Consider the following 25,737-nt stretch of genomic DNA (forward strand, 5'->3'; position numbering starts at 1 on the left):
TGGCGGAGTAGAAGGACATGCTCTCATTCCCTCTTGCGAGAACACCAGAATCACAACTAGATGCTGGACAATCATCGACAAGAAGACACTGGAACTCACCAAAAAAGATACCCCACATCCAAAGACAAAGGAGAAGCCACAATGAGACGGTAGGAGGGGCGCAATCACAGTAAAATCAAATTCCATAACTGGTGTGTGGGTGACTCACAGACTGGCGAACACTTATACCACAGAAGTCCACCCACTGGAGTGAAGGTTCTGAGCCCCATGTCAGGTTTCCCAACCTGGGGGTCCAGCAACGGGAGGAGGAATTCCTAGGGAATCAGACTTTGAAGCCTAGTGGGAATTGATTGTAGGACTTCGACAGGACTGGGGGAAACAGAGACTCCACTCTTGGAGGGCACACACAAAGTAGTATGCACATCGGGACCAAGGGGAAGGAGCAGTGACCCCAGGGGAGAGGGAACCAGACCTACCTGCTAGTGTCGGAGGGTCTCCTGCAGAGGCGGGGGGTGACTCTGTTTCACCGTGGGGACAAGGACACTGGTAGCAGAAGTTCTGGGAAGTACTCCTTGGCATGAGCCCTCCCAGAGTCCGCCATTAGCCCCACCAAAGAGTCCGGGTAGGCTCCAGTGTTGGGTTGCCTCAGGCCAAGCAACCAACAGGGAGGGAACCCAGCCCCACCCATCAACAGTCAAGTAGATTAAAGTTTTACTGAGCTCTGCCCACCAGAGCAAGAGTCAGCTCTACCCACCGCCAGTCCCTCCCATCAAGCCTCTTAGATAGCCTCATCCACCAGAGGGCAGACAGCAGAAGCAAGTAGGACTACAATCCTGCAGCCTGTGAACAAAAACCATATTCACAGAAAGATAGACAAGATGAAAACGCAGAGGGCTATATACCAGATGAAGGAACAAGATAAAACCCCAGAAAAACAACTAAATGAAGTGGAGATAGGCAACCTTCCAGAAAAAGAATTCAGAATAATGATAGTGAAGATGATCCAGGACCTCGGAAAAAGAATGGAGGCAAAGATCAAGAAGATGCAAGAAATGTTTAACAAAGACCTAAAAGAATTAAAGAACAAACAGAGATGAACAATACAATAACTGAAATGAAAAATACACTAGAAGGAATCAATAGCAGAATAACTGAGGCAAAAGAACGGATAAGTGACCTGAAAGACAGAATGGTGGAATTCACTGCTGCAGAACAGAATAAAGAAAAAAGAATGAAAAGAAATGAAGACAGCCTAAGAGACCTCTGGGACAACATTAAACTTAACAACATTCACATTATAGGGGTCCCAGAAGGAGAAGAGAGAGAGAAAGGACCAGAGAAAATATTTGAAGAGATTATAGTCGAACACTTCCCTAACATGGGAAAGGAAATAGCCACCCAAGTCCAGGAAGCGCAGAGAGTCACATACAGGATAAACCAAAGGAGAAACACACCAAGACAAACAGTAATCAAATTGGTAAAAATTCAAGACAAAGAAAAATTATTGAAAGCAGCAAGGGAAAAATGACAAATAACATACAAGGGAACTCCCATAAGGTTAACAGTTGATTTCTCAGCAGAAACTCTACAAGCCAGAAGGGAGTGGCATGATATACTTCAAGTGATGAAAGGGAAGAACCTACAACCCAGATTACTCTACCTAGCAAGGATCTCATTCAGAGTCGATGGAGAAATCAAAAGCTTTACAGACAAGCAAAAGCTAAGAGAATTCAGCACCACCAAACCAGCTCTACAACAAATGTTAAAGGAACTTCTCTAAGTGGGAAATACAAGAGAAGAAAAGGACCTACAAAAACAAACCCAAAACAATTAAGAAAATGGTCATAGGAACATACATATCGATAATTACCTTAAATGTGAATGGATTAAATGCTTCAACCAAAAGACACAGGCTTGCTGAATGGATGCAAAAACAAGACCCATATATATGCTGTCTACAAGAGACCCACATCAGACCTAGGGACACATACAGACTGAAAGTGAGGGGATGGAAAAAGATATTCCATGCAAATGGAAATCAAAAGAAAGCTGGAGTAGCTATACTCATATCAGATAAAATAGACTTTAAGATAAAGAATGTTACAAGAGACAAGGAAGGACACTCCATAATGATCAAGGGATCAATCCAAGAAGAAGCTATAACAATTATAAATATGTATGCACCCAACATAGGAGCACCTCAATACATAAGGCAACTGCTAACAGCTATAAAAGAGGAAATCGACAGTAACACAATAATAGTGGGGGACTTTAACACCTCACTCACACCAATGGACAGATCATCCAAAATGAAAATAAATAAGGAAACAGAAGCTTTAAATGACACAATAGACCAGATAGATTTAGTTGATATTTATAGGACATTCCATCCAAAAACAGCAGATTACACTTTCTTCTCAAGTGTGCACAGAACATTCTCCAGGATAGATCACATCTTGGGTCACAAATCAAGCCTCAGTAAATTTAAGAAAATTGAAATCATATCAAGCATCTTTTCTGACCACAACGCTATGCGATCAGAAATGAATTACAGGGAAAAAAACATAAAAAAGACAAACACATGGAGGCTAAACAATACGTTACTAAATAACCAAGAGATCACTGAAGAAATCAAAGAGGAAACCAAAAACTACCTAGAGACAAATGGCAATGAAAACACGACAACCCAAAACCTATGGGATGCAGCAAAAGCAGTTCTAAGAGGGAAGTTTATAGCTATACAAGCCTACCTCAAGAAACAAGAAAAATCTCAAGTAAACAATCTAACCTTACACCTAAAGGAACTAGAGAAAGAAGAACAAACAAAACCCAAAGTTAGCAGAAGGAAAGAAATCATAAAGATCAGAGCAGAAATAAATGAAATAGAAACAAAGAAAACAACAGCAAAGATCAATAAAACTAAAAAAGCTGGTTCTTTGAGAAGATAAACAAAATGATAAACCATTAGCCAGACTGATTAAGAAAAAGAGGGAGAGGACTCAAATCAATAAAATTAGAAATGAAAAAGGAGAAGTTACAACAGACACCGCAGAAATACAAAGCATCCTAAGAGACTACTACAAGCAACTCTATGCCAATAAAATGGACAACCTGGAAGAAATGGACAAATTCTTAGAAAGCTATAACCTTCCAAGACTGAACCAGGAAGAAACAGAAAATATGAACAGACCAATCACAAGTAATGAAATTGAAACTGTGATTTAAAATCTTCCAACAAACAGAAGTCCAGGACCAGATGGCTTCACAGGTGAATTCTATCAAACATTTAGAGAAGAGCTAACACCCATCCTTCTCAAACTCTTCCAAAAAATTGCAGACAAAGGAACACTCCCAAACTCATTCTGTGAGGCCACCATCACCCTGATACCAAAACCAGACAAAGATACTACAAAAAAAGAAAATTACAGACCAATATCACTGATGAATACAGATGCAAAAATCCTCAACAAAATACTAGCAAACAGAATCCAAGAACACATTAAAAGGATCATACACCACGATCAAGTGGGATTTATCCCTGGGATGCAAGGATTCTTCAATACACACAAATCAATCAATGTGATACACCATATTAACAAATTGAAGAATAAAAACCATATGATCATCTCAATAGATGCAGAAAAAGCTTTGGACAAAATTCAACACCCATTTATGATAAAAACTCTCCAGAAGGTGGGCATAGAGGGAACCTACCTCAACATAATAAAGGCCATATACGACAAACCCACAGCAAACATCATTCTCAACGGTGAAAAACTGAAAGCATTTCCTCTAAGATCAGGAACAAGACAAGGATGTCCACTCTCACCACTATTATTCAACAGAGTTTTGGAAGTCCTAGCCACGGCAATCAGAGAAGAAAAAGAAATAAAAGGAATACAAATTGGAAAAGAGCAAGTAAAACTGTCACTGTTTGCAGATGACATGATACTATACACAGAGAATCCTAAAGATGCCACCAGAAAACTACTAGAGCTAATCAATGAATTTGGTAAAGTTGCAGGATACAAAATTAATGCACAGAAATCTCTTGTATTCCTATACTCTAATGATGAAAAATCTGAAGGAGAAATTATGGACACACTCTCATTTACCATCGCAACAAAAAGAATAAAATACCTAGGAATAAACCTACCTAGGGAGACAAAAGACCTGTATGCAGAAAACTACAAGACACTGATGAAAGAAATTAAAGATGATACCAACAGATGGATAGATATACCATGTTCTTGGATTGGAAGAATCAATATTGTGAAAATGACTATACTACCCAAAGCAATCTACAGATTAAATGCAATCCTTATCAAATTACCAATAGCATTTTTTACGGAACTAGAACAAATCATCTTAAAATTTGTATGGAGACACAAAAGACCTCGAGTAGCCAAAGCAGTCTTGAGGGAAAAAAACGGAGCGGGAGGAATCAGACTCCCTGACTTCAGACTATACTACAAAGCTACAGTAATCAAGACAATACGGTACTGGCACAAAAACAGAAACATAGATCAATGGAACAAGATAGAAACCCCAGAGATAAACCCATGCACAAATGGTCAACTAATCTATGACAAAGGAGGCAAAGATATACAATGGAGAAAAGACAGTCTCTTCAATAAGTGGTGCTGGGAAAACTGGACAGCTACATGTAAAAGAATGAAATTAGAACACTCCGTAACACCATACACAAAAATAAACTCAAAATGGATTCAAGACCTAAATGTAAGACCGGACACTATAAAACTCTTAGAGGAAAACATAGGAAGAACACTCTGACATCAATCACAGCAAGATCTTTTTTTGATCCACCTTCTAGAGTAATGGAAATAAAAACAAAAATAAACAAATGGGACCTAATGAAACTTCAAAGCTTTTGCACAGCAAAGGAAACCATAAACAAGATGAAAAGACAACCCTCAGAATGGGAGAAAATATTTGCAAACGAATCAACAGACAAAGGATTAATCTCCAAAATATATAAACAGCTCATGCAGTTCAATATTAAAGAAACAAACAACCCAATCCAAAAATGGGCAGAAGACCTAAATAGACATTTCTCCAAAGGAGACATACAGATGGCCAAGAAGCACATAAAAAGCTGCTCAACATCACTAATTATTAGAGAAATGCAAATCAAAACTACAATGAGGTATCACCTCATACCAGTTAGAACGGGCATCATCAGAAAATCTACAAACAACAAATGCTGGAGAGGGTGTGGAGAAAAGGGAACCCTCTTGCACTGTTGGTGGGAATGTAAATTGATACAGCCACTATGGAGAACATATGGAGGTTCCTTAAAAAACTAAAAATAGAATTACCATATGATCCAGCAATCCCACTACTGGGCATATACCCAGAGAAAACCATAATTCAAAAAGACACATGCCCCCCAATAACATTGGTTCATTGCAGCACTATTTACAATAGCCAGGTCATGGAAGCAACCTAAATGTCCATCGACAGACAAATGGATAAATTAGTTGTGGTACATATATATGATGGAATATTACTCAGCCATAAAAAGGAATGAAATTGAGTCATTTGTTGAGACTTGGACGGATCTAGAGACTGTCATAGAGAGTGAAGTAAGTCAGAAAGAGAAAAACAAATATCGTATATTAACGCATGTATGTGGAACCTAGAAAAATGGTACAGATGAGCCAGTTTGCAGGGCAGAAGTTGAGACACAGATGTAGAGAACAGACGTATGGACACCAAGAGGGGAAAACCGCGGTGGGGTGGGGATGGTGGTGTGCTGAATTGGGCGATTGGGATTGACATGTATACACTGATGTGTATAAAATTGATGACTAATAAGAACCTGCAGTATAAACAAACAAAAAAAACAACTAATACTAAACTTTCTTTGGGTTATTTGTATGGAAATATGTTAATATAAATGTTTCAGACATTACATGAAATTTCTAAAAATCTTATATTTTCTGGTATAATGTTATAAGTCATAATTCTAGTTATTACTTTAAAATGTATATCTCAGAAATAACTAAATTTCCTTGTCTATTGCATTATTATGAACTTTCATCAAATCTTTAACTGTGGTCATTTTTAAGTCTTTTGTCATTTACAGACAGTTCTGCGTGTACTCTGATGCTTTTGCAAATATGTTCCTATAAAAGGGTTTCATCTTCAAGGAATTCATGGAAAAGACTCTGACAAGTACAGCTTTCTGGTAACTCACTATACTGCTGAACTGAATGAGTAAGCATTTTCAGAACTCTAATGGAAAACTGATGAACTCATAAAAGTGCTAACAAAAGATGAAGATGAAAAAAAAAATAATTACATGGGACTGAGTGAACTGATGAGGATGATTATAATTTTTGTGACACTCTGTTTGAATAAAAAAAATAAAATCCCACAAGGACTCAAAGGCAAAAAATATACAAATCAATTTTCACTGCAAAGTAAAGGAGCTGTTACAGTGGAGGATTACTGGACTGAATGTCAGTATTATGACATAGTATGAGTATGTTTCGTGTTTGGTAATTGCAATCATTGTTGCTTTTGTTGTGGTCATCCATTTACAATGCTTGGCGTCAGTCTATTTATCTCTTGTAAAAATAAAATACAGTGTGTGTGTGTGTGTGTGGAAAAAAAGTCATTAAAGAAAAGATTGATAGATTCATTTATATAAAAATTTTATATTTCTGCATGTTAAAAAAAAAACCAACCAAACTCCAAATACCATAAACAAAGCCAAAAGACAAACTCATATCACAGATAAAAGGTCAATTTCTTCAAACATAAAGAGCTTCTACAAACGAAAAGAGATCGATTCAAAGAAAAGAAAGGAACAAGCACAATCCAGAAAAGAAAACAGGTTTTTTTCTAAGCATATGAAAAGATGGTACCTCACTCTTAATAAAAGACACCCACTTCAAAACTATACTAAAATAACATTACCAAGCTGTTAACCAAAAAGAGATTAAAAAGCCAACAACTCTCAGGTTGGTGAGGTATAGAGAAACAGATGCTCTTTGTGTGTATGAGAGTAAATTTAACATGCATAAACCCTTTAAGATACCTGTTTACCTTCTGGAAATTTATCTTAAAATAACTTTGTATAAGGATATGCATTGCAGCATTACTTTTCATTAGTGTCGACTAAAAAAGATGCACGTGAGAGTTACGAGTTAAGTTTTAATGGGGGCAAAGTGAGGACTACAGCCCGGGAGTCAGCATTTCAGATAGCTCTGAGAAACTGCTCCAAAGAGGTAGGGGGGAAGGTCAGTATGTATGTGATTTTAGTGAAGAAGGAGTACATGTAATCAAGCACATGTTTTTTTGCAGAAGGTTTCTGCTAGTCTTGTGAAGGTTACTGCTCGTCATCACCATGAAGCATTTTAGTGCTTTTCTAGATATGCGGAGATACAAGAATTGGGCTCATAGAGCTTCCCTGGTAGCGCAGTGGTTAAGAATCTGCCTGCCAACGCAGGAGACACGGGTTTGAACCCTGGTCAGGGAAGATCCCACATGCCGCGGAGCAACTAAGCCCACTACTGAAGCCCACACGCCTAGAGCCCGTGCTCCGCACAGCAATAAGAAGCCCACGCACTGCAACGAAGTGTAGCCCTGCTCGCTGCAACTAGAGAAAGCCCGCACACAGCAACGAAGACCCAACGTAGCCAAAAATCAAAAAAAAAAAAAAAAAAAAAAATAGTGCTTTAAAGAAAAAAAAAAAATTGGGCTCATAAAATCGGCTCCTGAAAATATCTAACTATCTGAAGACCTGTTGTGCCAGTTTTTCCCAGAGCACAGAGTGCCTCATTTCTGCTCTCCACCCTGAACTTCTTTCAGGGGGTGTTGAAAGTCAGCAGCTGCAGCAGCACATGATTTAATCCTTGTAGAGGTAGATGGCAAGTGCCAATGGCGAGTGCCAATTTGTAGCTGACGTTAGTAAAAACTTGGTAACATCCAAAATGTCCATCTGCAGGAAATGATAAATGACAGTATATCCATACTACGGATACGAAGTATAAAAATGAAAAGGAAACACTTCATACTGAATTAGAGTGATTTTTTAAAAAATACTATTAAATGAAGAAAGTGAGGTTCTGAGTAATATGTATAACATGGCACCATTTATTTTAAAAAGAAAGAAAAATATTCAACGTGTCTGAAATGCTTACAGATGCACAGAGTATTTCAAGGAGTATGTAGGAGAGATGCTTGAAAAACTTGTGATAGGAACTGGGTGTCTAGGGAGCAGAGAGGGAGGGAGACTTAAAACATTATATATTCTTCAGTACCTTTTAAATGTCAGCCACATTCAGGTATTATAACTCAAAAAAAAAAAAAAATCCCCGGGTATAAAAATTCCATTTCCAGAGTTGGCTTTGCCTAGACTTCTATCTGCAGTTGGGTATGGCGGTTGAGACAAATATTCCCACCAAGGGCACAGAGACAGCTCAAGACCTTGGGGTTTGGCTATCCCCACCCTTGAAGTGCTCTCCTCTGCCACTACACCCCGAGATCCACAGCGTTCTCTCCTGTCCTATGAGCCAGCACAGAGGTTTGGCCAGCCCCTGAAGATAAGCTTCTCCAGGCTCATCTGCCTTCTGAGTGTCAGTGAGGGAAGCTATTTCCCCAGCAGCAAAACCCAGGACGGCATGCCTAAATGCATAACAGATACAAGGCAGCCCCCTGGTTTTTTGGAGGTCCTGTTGAAAATAACTAGCTCCAAAGTAGAAAGGAACTGGAACATTTATACAAAACACACCATTTCAACTGAGTTTACAACAGCTTCCTGGTTGTTTAAATCAGGACAGGCAAGAACAGATTGCCAGACAAATTGTCATTTGTAGGCCCCTAGTGAGCTTACGCAGTTTTCCACCTGTCCAGATAGATAAACAGGCCGCTTTGAGTTATGGACAGGTGGGCCCCGTGGCGCCAGAGACTGGAGTCATTCGAGCTCGTGAGCAAGACAGAGCAGAACGCCTGCGGAAGAGCGCTCAGCACCTTGGCCCTGCCCAGAATCTTCAGGTCACAAGCATTCCTCTTACCCACTGGCTACCCCCATGGTGGCATCAAAACGGAACATCCATGGGGAAGAAAGCAGGACAAAGGAAAGTAAATGAACCCTAGGCAGGGAGGGCAGTGTTCCATGAAAACACAGAGCTGAGACAGGATCACATCTCTGAGGGCGCGAGCACAACACTGGCATCCAGAAAAGAGCTCTGTGTTGTTGCTGAGGATCATGGATTCCAAACGAAGCCTAAGTGAGGTCCAGATTAATTGCTTTCCTAGGGTCTTACATAATGAAAAGCCTGTCCCTCATTATCTGGCCGGGTAATTACTTAGCTGCCTCTCTGACCACACAGCACATCTCTGAACAAACTAAACTTCTCTGGGGTCTATTCATTTCAAGGAGGAAAAAACATAGAAACATAGTTGTCCTATGAGAATGTAATGAAGCCAGCGTGTTTAGTGATACTTCATGGGGCTCCACGTGAGCCAGAGATGATGAGGGCTAAAGCAGTCAGCAGTGGGTCACCTGGGCAGATTTACAGGGAAGGAGCAAGGACAGACCAGAGGTATCAAAATGCTTGGCATCTCAACCTGAACCAGACCCAGGCCTGCATGCACTACACACTCACTAACTAGGCAACTACAGTCCCTGGGCACAACTGACCCCTAGCTGGACACACCAGATGTAAGTAGTTCACCATCTGAAATAACACAGAACCTACACATATGTACACATACACACACACACACACACACACACATACAATCTCTGTACCTGGCACCTCAGAAGCTCCTTCTACATCGACCACCCTAAGTCCACTCAGGGTCAGAGAATCTCTGAGGCCACCAGTATCTCACACTCTAACTGACTGTAATTAACTGTTGGGAACCCCTGGGCTTGGGGCTCCTAAGAAGAAGCATTTAAGATTAATCAGGGCATCAGCCCCAAGATGCCTTCCAGGGCATCAGCAAGCACCATTCTGTGCTCCAAACGATGGTGCCAACACCTGCACTCATCTGCCCTGACTCCTTAAACACCTAGTCAGCTGTCCTCCTCTCACGGGAGCTCCTGTTTTCAGATTCCTGGCCATTTTCTGGTCTAAATCATTTTGAATTCCCTTCCTTTTGCCTTATAATCCTGGTTTTTAGATTTTATTTCTGCTTTGAGCATGTGATGCACCCATGGAAATGTATTTCCTAAGACACTGACCTAGAACCCAACCCCTCTGCTCTGTCAGAACCCACCCGATGATCATGGCCCAGGATGACGACAAGGACAATGATCAAGTTTGAGAAATTCTTAGAAATTCAGATTTTATTCTAGTTCAATAGCTTAAAAAATACATGTATGTATATACATGTATACATGTATGCGTGTACATATGTATGTACATACATATGTATGTATGTTTAAAAAGGCCCCAACACAGCTTAATAGAAAAAAATCAAGGGGAAAAAAAACAAGATGAGAAAAGAAGCAGGTGGCGATAGTGGCTAAAGAGAAAGAGAAAGGAAGTTAAAGGTAACAGGTAATAAGGTATATTTGTAAGATAATGTAAATGTAGAATGGAATTTTTTTATTGAAGTATAGTTGAGTTACAATGTTGTGTTAGTTTCAAGTGTACAGAAAGTGATTCAGTTATACATATATATGTATATGTATACACGTATGTGTGTGTGTGTGTGTGTGTGTGTGTGTGTGTGTGTGTGTGTATATATATATATATATATATATATATATATATATATATATATATATAGAAAGAGAGAGAGAGAGGGAGAGAGAATGGAACTTTAAATTTCTCTTACAGGAGAAATAATTGTGTACAAACAGAAGCAGCAGCCCAGTAGCTCTGCTCGTGCTCCACCCACACCCGCCCAGCTCCCTCTCTCCTCCTTCTCAGAGGGGTCTTCCCAGGCTGCCCCACTGAACTGCAGCCCTGGCCTCCACCGCACTCTATCCCTCTTCTCAGCTTTATTTTTCTTATTAGCACTCTTATCACCAACTAGCACACTATGCATTTTACATATTGTCTCCTTTTATTGCCCTCTAGCCTTCTAGAAAGTCAGCTCCATGAGGCAGGGGATTTTGTCTGTTTTGTTCACTGCTCAACCCCAGTGCTGAGAACAGTGCCTGGAACATAGCAGGTACTCAATAAGTTAGTCAAACGAATGAATAATTATGATAAAAATATACTTCTATTCTACATTATTTCCAATTATGTGAAAAATACCTCTACTTGTTTCTCAAACAATTGCTTAGAATAACATAAGATAAACTACTATTCCCGAAATTATATAAAATTACTCAGTCTGTATCTTACTGATGCCATGACTAGAAAAAAAGAAGCAAGAGATACAAAACCAGAACCAAAGTATATAAAGAATGTCCCAGAAAATGTTTCTTTCTGTGATTCTCAGCATTTATATGCACTGGAATAAAGACCAAATTCTTCTCATATATTCACCTACATTCACTGTCACTCAAGCTCTTGGTCTGGTGTTAACAAAGCAAAATGTAATGAAACGAAAAAGAGGAGAAAAGGGAAATTCTCATCTTGCTAGCAATTTCACACATACCACAAAATTGTACATAGTACTTGATGGTGCCTGTCCTGACGCAGCTAAATGGAACTAGACTGTTTGTGAAAGGTCCGAGGACAGACAGTGTGGGTGGTGGCGTGGGGCGGAGGGGAGGTAGCTTACACCACAAGCAGTAAGTGTTCTGTAGAATACAAAAATGGGTGAACCCTGGCAAGAATGTTTTAAAGAAAGAAAATAACAGAAAAATCCTGGTGGAGAAGGCTGAGAATGAATGGCTGTTAGAAAAGCCTCTCCTTGATGCCACCAGTAAAAATAAGAATGAAGAGGAAAAATAAATGAGAAAAGGAGGAAGAAAGTAAAAAGACAGGAAAGAAAAAAAAAGATAGGAAAGAGCACAGATGAAAAGGGGAGAGGGAGCAAAGGGAAAAAGAGATGAAAATAAAGAAGCAAGATGAGTAAAAAGATAGGAAAAGCAGCAATGAGGCAATCTGGAGAAGCAGAGAAAAACGTGAAAATGAGGAAAGGAAAGAGAAAAGTCAGGGTCCAAGAGGCCCGGGATGAGGAGTGGAGGGGCAGCAGCCGGGAGGGCACCCTCTCCCAGGCCAGGTCCCAGCTGCCTCGCCCTTTCCAGCAAGCTGTCCAGGGGGAGGCATGATGTCATCAAGAGATGGTCAGGAGAGGCTCGGGCGGGGGTGGACACACCGACCTTCTCATCACTGGCCAACTGCAGAGCCAGGACTGACTCCAGCTTATTCACAGCACTCTGGTGCGTCTTCTGTTAGCACCAAGGCCATGGAGATACCCATATATATATATAAATATATATATTTTTTTTTAATCTAGGCTAAAAAAATCACTTGGATTTATCAGACAGAATGGCCAAAATTGTTTATTCAGGACTGCCTATAAAATAAGTGAGATTATTTTTAAAATATGAAAACAAAAACACCCTCAATCTTACCAGACCACTTAAAACCAAAGGAAATGTAGAGGTTCTAGGATAAAAGTTGTGACTACTGTATATACCCAGAAGCAATGTAAATAGACACTCCAGGCTCCAATCTGTCCCTAGAGGTAGGAGGGTCACATTCTTGTTTAGAGTGGGAGGGCTGTGCTCAGCAGAAAGGACTACATGCTTGTTTACATGTTAAAGAACAATGCACACTGCAGAACAGTGGTGTGGAAAGTTTAGCCACTGTCAGCGGAAACTCAAGCCCAAATCCCTCTGTTTTACATCTAAGTCATTCTTCTTGCACACCTGACTCTCAAGGGTTAAAAGCAACCAAAGCCTCTGTGGAGTTGAACCAATTAGTGTTTCTCTTGATGACATCATGCCTCCAACTGGACAGCTTGCTGGAAAGGGCGAGGCGTGTGGGACCTGGCCTGGAAGGGTGCCCTCCTGGTTGCTGTTCCTTCCCTCCTCATGGGGAGATTCAAGGGCCAAGGGTCCCCGCAGCTACCATTTCAGACGAAACCAGGACATTCCCCAGATCCCTGGCCAGAGATTACTCTGTTTGCACAAAATGCATATGAAGCATGCCCCTGCACTTCACCCATTTCTCACTAGTTTAATATTGATGAAAGCCGATTACAATACATCACTTAAGCCTTTAGCCAAGTTCTAAATGGCTCAAATGTTTATGCTAAGTAGACAAGCAGCCTTCTGTGGTTTTTTCTTTCCCAAGCTTCAATCCCATTCAAAGGCAGGTACGTGAGAGACCTATCTGACCCCTTAGACTTGTTATATATTCAAACCACTATCTGACCAGGAGGTTATTTCTGTTCTTCTTGCGAGGTGTTTATTTCGGATGTGGATTGCTGCTGCCGTGTTTGTGTGTGTGTGTGTGTGTGTGTGTGTGTGTGTGTGTGCGTGTGCGTGCGCGCGCGCACGCGTGCGTGTCTGTACCTGCGGGTGCATTGTGCAGCGCAGGAGACTGATTCAGGAGCACACAGCTGAAACGCTGCAGACACTGCCAACACCGTGGAAGGAGAACAGGTTTCTTCCTTAGAGTTGGAAGTGGGAAAGGCTTCGAGTTAAATGATGAATTTCTCCTGCCTCCCAGCACCCTGAATATCTATGCCTTCTGGTTCATCTGCAAATGAAGATTAATTTACAATTTACATGCAAGAGCCATGTTGACTGCTCCAGCACACAGCCATCTATGGTCGCTTAGAGTTGACAGAAACCGTGCTAGAAATGTCCATATCATTCAGGGTCCCTGCAGGAAAAAGAAGGCACATTCGAACTGGGGAACTGAAGGAGCTTGATAAAGGGATTATTTATACAGGTTTGAGTAGGGGACAGAGAGTAACAAGGGATGGGAGCTAGTCACAGCCAGGAGCCCCAGACCAGGAGGGTCCAGGGGAGGGGCTGGTTACCAGAACGCAGAGAGAGCAGCTACTGGGAAAGGATCTCTCACAAGACTGATGGTCTTCAGCAGAGGGACCCAGCCAATCCAAGATTTCCTTGGCCTAGTGATGCAGTCCACATGGGTCAGCCTCCTGGGGCACACAGGCAGGTAGAGAGGGTAGGGAATGCACTGAAGGGCAGAAGGAAGATGCCCTGACGGTGTCTAACAATCAGAGAATAGCTTAAAGAACAACAAACTAACTAACCTTATGATATAACCAGGGATAGAATACTATGCTTTTTAGAATGAGGATCTTAATCCAGATCTTATTGACACTGCCACTGTATACAGCCATTAGGTAAGAAAAGCAAATTATAAATCAGCAAATGTACTGAGACCCCAAATTTGGATATACATCAAACGTTAACAGAGGTTAACTATGTAGAGAGATGTAGGTGATTTATCACCTACACTCCTTATCTTTATATTTTAAAGTTTTATTTAAGCTTCTCAGTTTAACTTCTATGATGCCCAAGGGATCATTAAGACAAAGAGGGTGCTGACTTGACTGCAGAACATGGAAAGTATCTACTGAAGCTGGGATTTAGAGCTCCTCTTAGGCTGAGCCCTTTTAAAAGCAAACTGTTCCTTCTTTGTTACCAGAAATTTAACAGAAAATACGGAGAATACAAGTGTCACTATTGGATACTGTCTCAGAGGTTTCCCTTAACCAGGCTAACTTTTAGAAGTCCTTGGTTCAGGGCAATCGACAAGGGCCGTGTTAACACCTATGAGGAGCAGGCTGTACGTGGACAAAGTGACCATCCACTGCGCATATTCCCCAACTATACATCATTATCCCAAACACCCAGCCAGTCAAGTGGCCACTGCTGCCCCGGATGCAGAAGGTGCATCGGAACAATAAACAGTAGAGAGGCTGCAGGTTGCTCTCTAACCTCTCCTCTCTCAGGGAGCCAGGCAGAAAGGCTCATTAATTTCTCAAAGAACAATGGCGGGGGTGGGGGGGTGGGGGGGGTGGCGCCTGCCCTACTTTGCCAGGCGGGGCGGGCTCTTCCGTCTTGGGTGGGGCAGAGTAGTGCAGGAGGTTACAGGCTGAAGGGCTTGAACTCCACCACTGGACCATCCATCCCAAAGCTCTGCCTTTTTAAAGGTCTGCAGACACTCCACGCCCCAGTTCTCTTTCTCCAAAGCTGCAGGCACAATAATAATATTAATATCTACCATTCACTCAATACTTCATGCATACTAGGCACTGTGCTGGGCAGTGAAACACATACCTAATTGGCAAAAACACCTCTGAAACACAGATTTGACCACCTCTGTTTCACAGATAAAGATAACAACATCGAGGCTTCCTGGGGCCTCACACATGAAGGCGGAGTCGATGGAGCTGGGGCTCCAAGCGGGATCTGCTGACTTGGGAGAGGAGCCCCGCGTGCTACCCTGCACTGCCTTCCAGGAGCAGCCTGGCTAGCCTGCACACAACTCCATCTGTGCTGGGATCGCAGCTGCCTGGGCCCAGAGGCTCCCTCTTCCTCCCAGGCCCCACGGTGAACAGCTGAGCTGGTCCACAGCTGCTTCACAGCAGCCTTCCCTACCTCCTGGGGATCTAACGACGACAAAGAAAAAAAATCGTGAAGCACAAGATACAGGCAAAGCAGCCTTCAGGCATGGTTCAGGGTAGTGGCGAGCAGCCGTTAACTAGTGCCGGGTTCTAGGAAGTCTGCCCAAGCCCTGCGTTTAGGGCCAACCAGTGGGGGAAACACTCCTGAAGTTTCTCTTTAGACAGAGATAGCCACAAAAACCAAGTATGATATGACTCAAAAACAATGTTGAAGGGTTACACATAAAGGGCCGTGTTAATGTTTACTACGCAAGCAAAGCTTGCTCTTCTGAATTCTTTCCAATAAGACCTCAATTGCCTTTACTTTTTTCACACTTAAAATGTAACAGTGCTTCTGGTGGTTAGCCACACTACAGCCTTGGCCAGGACACCTAGACCTCGAACAGTCCCTGGGTTCATTGGATCCACCTGCAATCTCTACCCGCAAAGGAAGTATCAGCATATAAACCTCCTCTCATTAAGATGTCAGGAGACCACTGATATATTAGCCCAAACAGCCAACTTCAATTAAACTGGGCTGTGCCTCGGTGATTGTGTGTTTCTTTTCCAGGAGGAAATGGTGGAGCCCATAACACTGCCTGGAAATGCTGCATGCCAACAGGGCCTGGATATCCCGTGCAGAATCGCCCAGCGACTTCTTGGGGTGGAGGATATGCTCAGGGTAGAGCCATAAAGAAGATTATGGTTAGATTGGTAAAGCTGTCTTCCAGCCCATTTGGAGGATTCTGAGATACTGCCTTGATATCAAATCAATTACTCACTTCTCAGCCTCATGTTCAAGGTCCTCTCACTGTCTGGTCTCAATTTCACTTTCTACCATTATTTCTTACTCTCCTTGTACAAACTCTACAGTCTGTAGAAACCAAATGACCTAAGCTTTCCCAGCTCCACGCCCTTGCTCATGCTTTTCTCTCCACCTCAATGCCCTTTCTTCATCCTATGGTTTCAATCTGGTTCTAACCAAAACAATTGGTTCTTTAATTCCATGTCCAATGCCACTTCTCTGTGATCTTTCCTAAAGCCCTTTCCACCCTCTCGTACCCCTTGCCTCTGCCCACCCCACCCCCACTGATGTTTTTCTCTATTGATCTCTCCTGCCATTTCAGAGAATATTGCATTTATCTTACTCTTAAGTTGCCTTATCCTATACTTGACTGTAAATTAGTAAAACTCCATTTTGAAAAACAAAGGTAGAGCGCACTTTCCTACAAACACCTACTCTCCTGTATGTAATCTTCTGGCCGCAGGCGCTCTTGAACACAAACTGATTTTCCTTAAGTGGCCTGGCATCTAGCACAGGCTCACCAAATTCTGGTTTACTAAATAGTGAAGACCTTCTCTGGCACAGGATCTTCCTGTCCCTGACTAAACAGAGTCCTAAACCTCATCATATCTGGAGATGAGTGCTGGAGGAATCGGCCCCGCCCTGTTCCCACATTGGGAATGGGATTAGCTTTGGTTTACATAACTTTTGCAGCTGCAACCCGGATGGGCTGGGTAGGGCATTTAGTCTACAGAGTGTTCAAATGGACATGCCAGCTGCAGTGGTCCCCTCCTCTTCAAGTGCTAAATTCATCTCTTGAAAATGTTCTGGGGAGACAGATCCAGCCTGCTTCAAAGTCAGCTTCCTCCCAGCAAGAAGCTTTCAAGGGTAGTACTTGAACATTCCCTGTGTGTTTACCCATCTTTGAGAAACACATTCTTCTGCCCAGGAAGACATGTCACAGGTCACTGAAAAATATTTGGGCACATATTTCTAACTATTCTATAACAATGGCTATGAAAGGAACCTGGGCCTCAGACTCCAAATGTTTTCTCCTCACTAATCTCTCTCTGTTTCCTGAACCACCTAGCCCTCTGCCCCGCCAACCCAGGAATGTGGGATGGGCAGAACGCTTCTTCGGGGAGATCATTCGGTCTTCCTGGGAAACACAGTAAGAATAATCACGAGCAGCGGGAAACAGAAAATCCCCCTTCTGATCCCCTTTCAGCAGCTTCTCCCAAAGCCCCCTCCCCCCAACTCAGGATCTTCCCTCTTCCTCCTGAAAACTCATAGGAAGCACTCTAGCTCTTCTGAAGCATCTTCAGGGTGAGCCTGGCTCCCTCAGTGGGGCTGATGGGATCCAAATATTTCCAAATAGCATATCATTTCTAGGAACCGCCTCTCCCTCAGTCCTGCTCTGCTGGGCCTCCACCCTCCAGATTAACCATGAGTGGACCTGTCCTCTGCCACACAGGCAGGAAGACCCCTGACCTGGCTCCCTGGCACCTGCCTCCCTCCCAGCTGTCAGAAACACTCTGGTTGAAGTGTGAGGGAAGCAGGGCAGCCCTGGCCCACATCCTGGCCTGGGCGTCAGCACCCAGGGGAGCGCGGGGGGCTCAGCCAGCCCAGCTCTCCGAGACATCACGCGGCCTTACCTCATCCCACTCGGAGGCAAAGGAGGGAGACTTCTCCAGCCTCTTCTTCCCGATGCTGCAGTTGGACAGGGACTCGCTCCGGCTCCCCATTGTAGCGTCCTCCGTGGGTGAGCAGGTCAGGAGATCAGAGTCAGACTTGGACAAGCTGCGGCTGAGTTTGAGCTCAGCTTTGGGTCTGCCGGTGGGAGGGGCTCGGCTTCTGGCCCCGCTCCGGTCGCCTTCTTCCTCGGCACCCCCAGGGTGTGGAGATGCGGTGCGCGTCGAAGTTTCGGGGTGCGTCTGGCTGTGGGCGGGAGGCAGGCTGGCCGGATAGCCCACTCTCTTACTCTGGTCCGGCACGCGGGGCGCGGAGGCTCCAGACGTGCGCCCGCCCGTCTCCTCCAGCTGCATGCCTGCCTCGGGGTGGGCACCCTGAGCGGGGGACCCTTCTTGATGGCTCTGGTCAGGGGCTGGAAGCAGCTGGAAAGGGTCCTGCCCCGCCTCACACACTGGGGAGGAGCCGTGGAGGAGACCTGAGAACTGCTCCGGGACCTGCCCGTCCTGCCCCTCTGCGGAGTCCTGGCTCCGGCTGCCGCTGCTCCGCCTGTAGTCTTGGAGTGGACAGAGAGACAGAGAAATAACAAAATTAAACACGGCAAAAACCAACAAAGTTCCAATGCAGCAAGCGCACGGCCGAGCAGAGGAATTCAAAAGCAGAGGGAAAGAGAGAGAAGTTAGATCGTCTGGGGAGAGGACAGAGGGAGAGAAGGGGAGAGAGGAAGGCAGAAAACAGTTTCATATTGTTCTTAATGTCCAATTTGTACACAAAGTCAGAGCATTTATGAAATTCCAAACACTGGCCTGATTAATGCTATCTGGCAGCCTTCCTTGTTGTTAGATTTCTGTTAACATTAACGACCAGACCTTGCTATATAAGGCGACAAGAGGTGCTAACTATATCCCACAGAAAGGACACAAGTGAGGAGAGAGTGAGTGAACACGGAGCAAAAGTGAGAGAGAGAGAGAGCACGTGCGCGCGAAAGAGAGCAAGCAAGCACAAGCAAGCGAGACTCACTCCTGGAACATCTGATACATTTCCATAAAGGCCAAAGTGTTATTTAGAGCCACCCGCCCCCCACCCCCCCCCCCTTCCTCTGGCAAGCAGCAACAGAGGGAAAAAAATGGAAGTCATGATCCACAACCTGCAACTTCTGGAATTCCTTAACTGAAAGTACAAAACAAACCAGCAGAGAAATAACTGCTTCCTTCCTCAGAGGGGGGCGATTCAGAGTTCCACGCCTCATCCTTCCTTCCTCAGGGAGTACAGACTTTTCTACTTTTTTTTTTTCTCTCTTTCTTTTTTCTTTCTCTTTTCTTTTCTTTCCTTTCTTTTTTTTTTTTTTTTTGAGAATGTACACATCTCACTCCTTCCAAAGCCTCCCAGCTGCTCCTATTTGTTTAAGTTTAACCTTAGTTGATCCACTGAAATCAAAATGGTCTGATTTGTCAATGCCAAGAGACATGTGCAGTTCTTCTGAGACGGCCCTAACATCCCAGAAACCTGACACTACTGGCTCGTGAGGCCAACTACTACTGTACACTCCCCCGAGGTATCAAATACCTCTGCCCTGAGGTAGCATAAATAATTGACCAAATCAGAGTCCAATATCAGTATCACACTGGGACACCCAAGGGGCTCTCCCTGCATGAACTCAGAACCATTAGAGATTTTAACCCACATCAGCAGGGCAGATGACAACCCTGTGTCCAGTACTAGCTCACATTCCACAGCTAATATTCAACTCTACTTTCTTTGTGAGTGGAATCTACGGTATATACACCAAATGATTCCCTAGTCTGCCCCAAGCTCCCCAAACTGTTCATGAGATCAGAGAATCTTGGAATCCAAAGGGTCAAGTTCAACTATTTTTACAGATGAGAAATCTAAGGCCCTCAGGCCTTCTGTGGTTTGTCCGGAGTGGTGGGGGAGAAGGCTCTAACCTAGGCATCTGAGCACCTGGCTCTGGTCCTGCTGTTCTGCTCTCTCGCTGTGTGGCCTTGGCAGTGATCACATCTTGCCGGGCTTCAGTATCTAAAATAAACAGGTTGGCTGCATGGTCCTTATAAATCCCTTTTATGTTCTGACAGTGATGAGAAGCCAAGTCTCCAGCGTACTGCGATGGCACACTTCCCCCTTGGGGTGCTGCAGAGCCCCGCCTGGGTGTCTCTCCCGGGGCTGCCTGCACAGCACCCTCCCTCCCTCATCATGGCCTGCAGCCCCAAGGCAGTCAGGTGAGGAGGGGCACGCTTCATAACCATGACGCTTCGCTGCCCAAGCATGATGCCGGGGTCCTACAATGCTGGCTCTTCCAGGGCAGCATTTCGGGAAGGACCCCAACAACCAGCTCTCCGAATGAGCCCACTGCCCTGAGGTCTGAGCAGGGATATGGTTCCACGCACCCCACCCTCTCAAGAAGAACAGTTTGGTCTCCACAGTCGGCTCAGCTTTTGGCAACTCTGCAGAGGCTGCTGAGGGGGCAGCCAAGTCCACGTTATGGCTCTGATTACTTATCCACAGGAGCCCAGAAGTATGAACTTTGGCATCTCCTTCCTCTATACTTGACTGCTTCAGGACTTTCACACCCTGAACTCACACACCCCACACCCCAAAGGTCAAGTCCAGAGCACTGAACAAGCACTGAACATCCTGAATCATGTCTCTAGGGAAGAAGATGTGCTGAGTACATAAGAGTTCCACACAGCTTCACTCAGGCCCCAGGAAGCCCTGACTTCCTGGCTATGAACACCACGTATGACAACTGACAGCGTGCAAGAAGTGCCCTGTAGGGCTGCACAGTGGGACCACATGACCACCTAATGGTGGTTCGGGCCAGTGGGACTTCCTAGGAGAGGTTGATGGGGAGAGTCAACCAGGGTGCGAAATTCGCCACCTCCAGGACCATATTCTGATGGCTGACTTCCTCCAGATTCTGGCCCAAGGTGCAGTGTCCCCCTGACTGCCTCTGAACTCGAAAGGGAGCGCCGATAACAGGAGCACAGCCTTCTCTTCCTTTGCACCAGCTTCTATCTCCTTATTTAACAAGTTTTTTGAGGAGATGGGAGTCCAACAACAAAAGAAAAACACCAGTCCAGAACTGGGAGTGAGCCAGGCTCACACTGCCTGGGTGGACCTCGGAACCCAGGCCACAGGGAATGTTCTGACTGCTGCTGGGGGAGCCAACAATGAAGGCCCTGTCCAACAGCCACGCATTCATGCCAGTCATCAATGGAGAAAGAGGGACAGATGCCAAGAGCTCAGTACCAGACAGATGCTGGAGGAGGGAAGTGGGCAGAAAGAAGGAACTTATGGAACTTATGGAAGGAGGAAATATGTGAAGAGCAAGAATTTCTGAGGGTCATAATCCCATTAGAGAAAACACAATCCACCAGAGTAGAAGAAATCATGGAAAGGGATGCTCATAATGAGACAATTTACCCAGGCAATTCCCTAGGAAAGACACCTTGGTATTTGAAAAGCTTGTCAAGATCTAAGAACCTCAGGATCTCAACAAGCTGGTGTTCTCTTTCCCATAAAAAACTATATCCAAGGCTAAGCTAGATTTCCTGGCAAATCAATGAGTGGGAAAAGATCTACTCAATGGTCCCTTCCTTCTGTAAAGTCAGGACAATACTAGGTCTCTTAGGGACAAGGTGTTAGCAATATAATGTACTGATCAAAAGCTAGATTTTTTTTTTTCTTTTTCCCCCAAAAGCCAGATCTTGAGCAAATTACCTAACTTTTCTGTGCCTGGTATTGTCATCGATAATTTTGGGATCTTAATAGTACTTATTTCATAAGCTTGTTATGAGAATTAAACTATATATGTGAAGCATTTAGGACCATGCCTGGCACATGCCAGCTCTCAAGAGATGGTAACAACTGTTATTATCCTCCACACAGGATCCATAACAACATCTTCTGCTCACAGGTGAGACCAACTACTTCTCTGCTCCTCACAGATTCATCACAGGGATCTTCAGCGACAGTGTACGTGACAAGTACCAACATCCATCGCCTTCATCATCCTTGTAACTCTCGACAGCAGAAGGAGGGGACAGAAGGTAACACAGTGAGAATGCTGAAGTGAGAAACTGAGATGGGCCTCAGAACTGTCACTGTAACCACCCATTCCCACAATCCGCATGTGCACAATGTCTGTCTTCAGGGGGCACCTGAAGATATAAAGATGAAGACAAGGACTCTGCTCCACGAGCTTACCAGCTATTGGAAGAGACCAGCATATAGAGAAATGACTAGAATGCAAGGCAAAGATTAATACATGCTTTAAGAAAAGTATAAACCAAATGCACTGTGCAGTGAGCAGAAAGGAGAGTGTGATAACTTTGAACCAGGAGGCTTCTCAGAAGAGGTAGATTTTTGAGCTGGGTATTGAAGGAGAAGAAAGGCCTTGACAGGCTTAAAGAGAAGTGGAAATACTTTAGAAAAATCAGTGACAGGAACCTTGTGCCCAGGGGCTCGTGGACTCGCAGGCTCGCAGAAGAGAACCCTCAGGCCCGAGGTCTTCCTTCAACTGGGAATCACTATGCTCCCACCCTGGGAACTCCACAGCTTTTCCAACCCTCCTCCCATGCTGCCCCCAGCACTCCTCACAACCTGCCCTTCTAGGAGAGAAACAAAGCAGGACACGGGGAGGGCTGTGTCCTTACTCTCCCCATACATCAAGGCCAGCTGCTCCACTGAATACTAGGACACCCCAGCATGCTAATTCCCAGTCCCTTTGACTTTCCATTTTTATTCATTCTGGGTGTGCATTTTTCTTTTATCCTGTGACCTGCTTAAGCAAGGGGTCTTCTATGCTGCATTTTAACTACTATCATGATCCATGGGGATTCTCAAGGGCTTCTGAATAATAACATTTTAACATTTACACATTTTCAGTCACCTCTGCCCCTTTATTTATTTATTTACTTTTTCATAGCTACTTTATTTATTTACTTATTTTTGGCTGTGTTGGGTCTTCATTTCGTGCGAGGGCTTTCTCTAGTTGTGGCAAGCGGGGGCCACTCTTCATCACGGTGCGGGGGCTGCTCTTCATCGTGGTGCGCGGGCCTTTCACTACCGTGGGCCCTCCCGTTGCGGAGTACAGGCTCCAGACGCGCAGGCTCAGTGGTTGTGGCTCACGGGCCCAGTCGCTCCGCGGCATGTGGGATCTTCCCAGACCAGGGCTCGAACCCGTGTCCCCTGCATTAGCAGGCAGATTCTCAACCACTGCGCCACCAGGGAAGCCCACCTCTGCCCCTTTAAATGAGGGCTGAAAAATGCAGCTCATGTGAGGACTTGCTACTTGCTCCGAGGAGAAGGCTGGGGTACTCCAGTTTCCCGGGCTGTTCTGCTTTCTTTGTTCCCTTAGGATTGGAACCTTCCAGATGCTCAGTCACTGTGGTGATCATCAGAAACTGTGTGTGTCCAGGGAACTCCCAAGTCCATGGCTGCTTTTGAAGGGTCACCGTGCTTTCCTCAGAAAGAAGGCACCGAGTATGTTATGCAGGCATTCGCTGGAGATCGTGATCTGATAAGACAAATAGACTGGGAGTCCTTTCTGGTCCATGACAACAAGAGAAATAGAAGAAGATCTGGACTGGGATTCAAGAGGTCCAAGTTGGAGCCCCAGCCCTGTGACTTTTCCTCTCTGGGTCTCTTTCAAAAAATGAACGACTGGGATGCATTCTCTGGGGCTTTGAGATTTAGTACGGTTTGAATCTGTGATTAGACGACCTAAGTTCCCTTCCAGCTCTGTGACATTAAAACATGAATAGTAGCAGGCCTTCAGGGGAAATGATTTAACCTCATGGTTAAACACGCTTTGGATTCGGCCACACTAGAGCTTAAGGGCCAGCTCTAACGCCTAACTTTTTCTTCCTCATCTATTAAACAGGGATAAAAATAGCCTCTATTCGGAAGATTTGTCTTGAGCTATTCAATGACCTAATCAGTGTAACTGAACTCGGAACGCGGCTGGCCCATAAGATGCGTTCAGTTAATGTAAGCTGCCATCATTATCATCATTTTTCATTTACAACCGTTTCCAAACTGCTCTTCACGCTAACACTGAACAGTCTCGTTTCCTTTCTCCAGACTCTACAAAGGAGACAGGTTTCTTCTAAGTGGCCCTATGAACCAGGCAAAATAAAACTCAAATGCCAGGGAAGGTCCAGCCGTCTTGCAAGTTTGGTTCAGGGTGATGTGTAACAGCACAGTGGAGGATGCTAGGCTCAGGAACCACCTCCACCCACAGCAGCACCCACGGGCACAGCCCAGCTTTGGGACTCAGGACTGTTCTACCTGGACTTGGTCCTGATTAGCTGACAGCTCCCCTATTTCCCTAAACTCTTCCTGAAGAGTCTATTCACCGCCTGCTGTTGGACCCCTGGCCCCTCAGACTCCCCTATTCAATATTACCAGCTCTGCCTGGATCAGTTTCCAACCAGCCATTATATTTAACCGTGCCTGATTTAATAGCACACTTGCCATCTCTGTTTCCCTTGATCTTCTGCCAGTTCCAACACTGGGTATTCACAACCATTTGCTTTCTCTTCTCCAGTTGCTGGAATGTTGAGCCCTGCTGAATACTCAAGAAACAACTGACTGAGTCCTCTACCAATGTATTTAACTCAGCTGTCTTCCAATAGCTACCAAGTATTAGGTACTAGTTCTTCTGTGCCGGACACTGTGCTAAAGCATGTCCTTTTTTAATAGTCACAGCAACCATGAGGGAAGAATTTGTATCCCTACTTTACCTGTAGAAACTGAGGCTTAAAGAGGTTAAATGGCTTCCTCAAGGCCACCAGCCAAGAAGTGGTAGACAGGAATTCAAACGTGAGCCTGACTACCAGGCTCAGCCGTCCTTTTATTCACTTCTTGAAAACTACGACATCACCATAAGATCGATTTCTCGCCTCTGCCACTCTTTTCTAATCGTCATCTTTCCCATAGCACCTATACTCTTGGAGGATAATCGCACCAATTTCCTGAGAAGGTTTAGATCAAACTTCCTGAACTATTTTCAACATGATGTCAAAATCTGGGGATAATTTCATCTCTTCCCAATTGCCTCAGAGAAGTATCTCCCCATCTAGCATTTACCAATGGTCAATTGCCCAATCCTTTTTCTAGTCTTTATCCTTCTAGCTCTTTCTGTATCATTTGAAACTGTTTACCAGTTGTCCCCAGTATGCACTCTCTCCTTCCTTGGTCATGGGACTTTTTTTTAGATTGGCTCACAGCCACCTAGAATACAGACTACATTTCTCATCTTTGTGGCTAGGTGTAGCCATGTGACCAAGCTCTGGTCAATGGGTTTTATAAGTGAGAGTGGTATGTGCAACTTCTGAGAACTGTCTTGAAAGTACTCTTCTTCTCTCCTTTCCTCTGGCCTGTGCTGATAGCTTGAACTTGAACAGTCATCCTGAACTATGAGACGGCAGAAGGAGACCGGGTCCTTGACCATCATGAACTGCCATACTAGCCCTGGACTCCTTACTTCTGGACTTCTATCTTGTTTAAACCACAGTGATTTTGGGGTTTTTGGAAGTTCCGTGTTGGCTTCTAAGACACTGCATTATCCTGGTTATCTTCCCATGTTTTTCCTTTATTTTCCTCTAAAAGTAAGTTCTATTCTTGACCTCTTCAATCTCTCTAGTCTTTCCCTCAGCAACTGATTTTCTCTTACGTTATCCATCACCTCAATGTGGATGATTCATGAATCTGTA

The 25,737-nt window shown here is 44.3% G+C and overlaps 1 protein-coding gene across 15 annotated transcripts in view; it reads right to left on the reverse strand.

Moving 5' to 3' along the window:
• Window positions 1–25,737, reverse strand: part of ANKS1A (ankyrin repeat and sterile alpha motif domain containing 1A) — a 186,369-nt gene that overhangs the window by 57,444 nt on the left and 103,188 nt on the right. For all 15 annotated transcript variants that reach the window (XM_082415045.1, XM_082415052.1, XM_082415051.1 and 12 more), the window contains one exon: window positions 17,968–18,557. In XM_082415045.1, coding sequence (XP_082271171.1) covers window positions 17,968–18,557 — 590 coding nt within the window. The remainder of the gene's footprint in view (window positions 1–17,967; window positions 18,558–25,737) is intronic.

The sequence above is a fragment of the Balaenoptera physalus genome, assembly GCF_965194825.1.
Source record: "Balaenoptera physalus genome assembly, chromosome: 11".
Classification (NCBI taxonomy): Eukaryota; Metazoa; Chordata; class Mammalia; order Artiodactyla; family Balaenopteridae; genus Balaenoptera; species Balaenoptera physalus.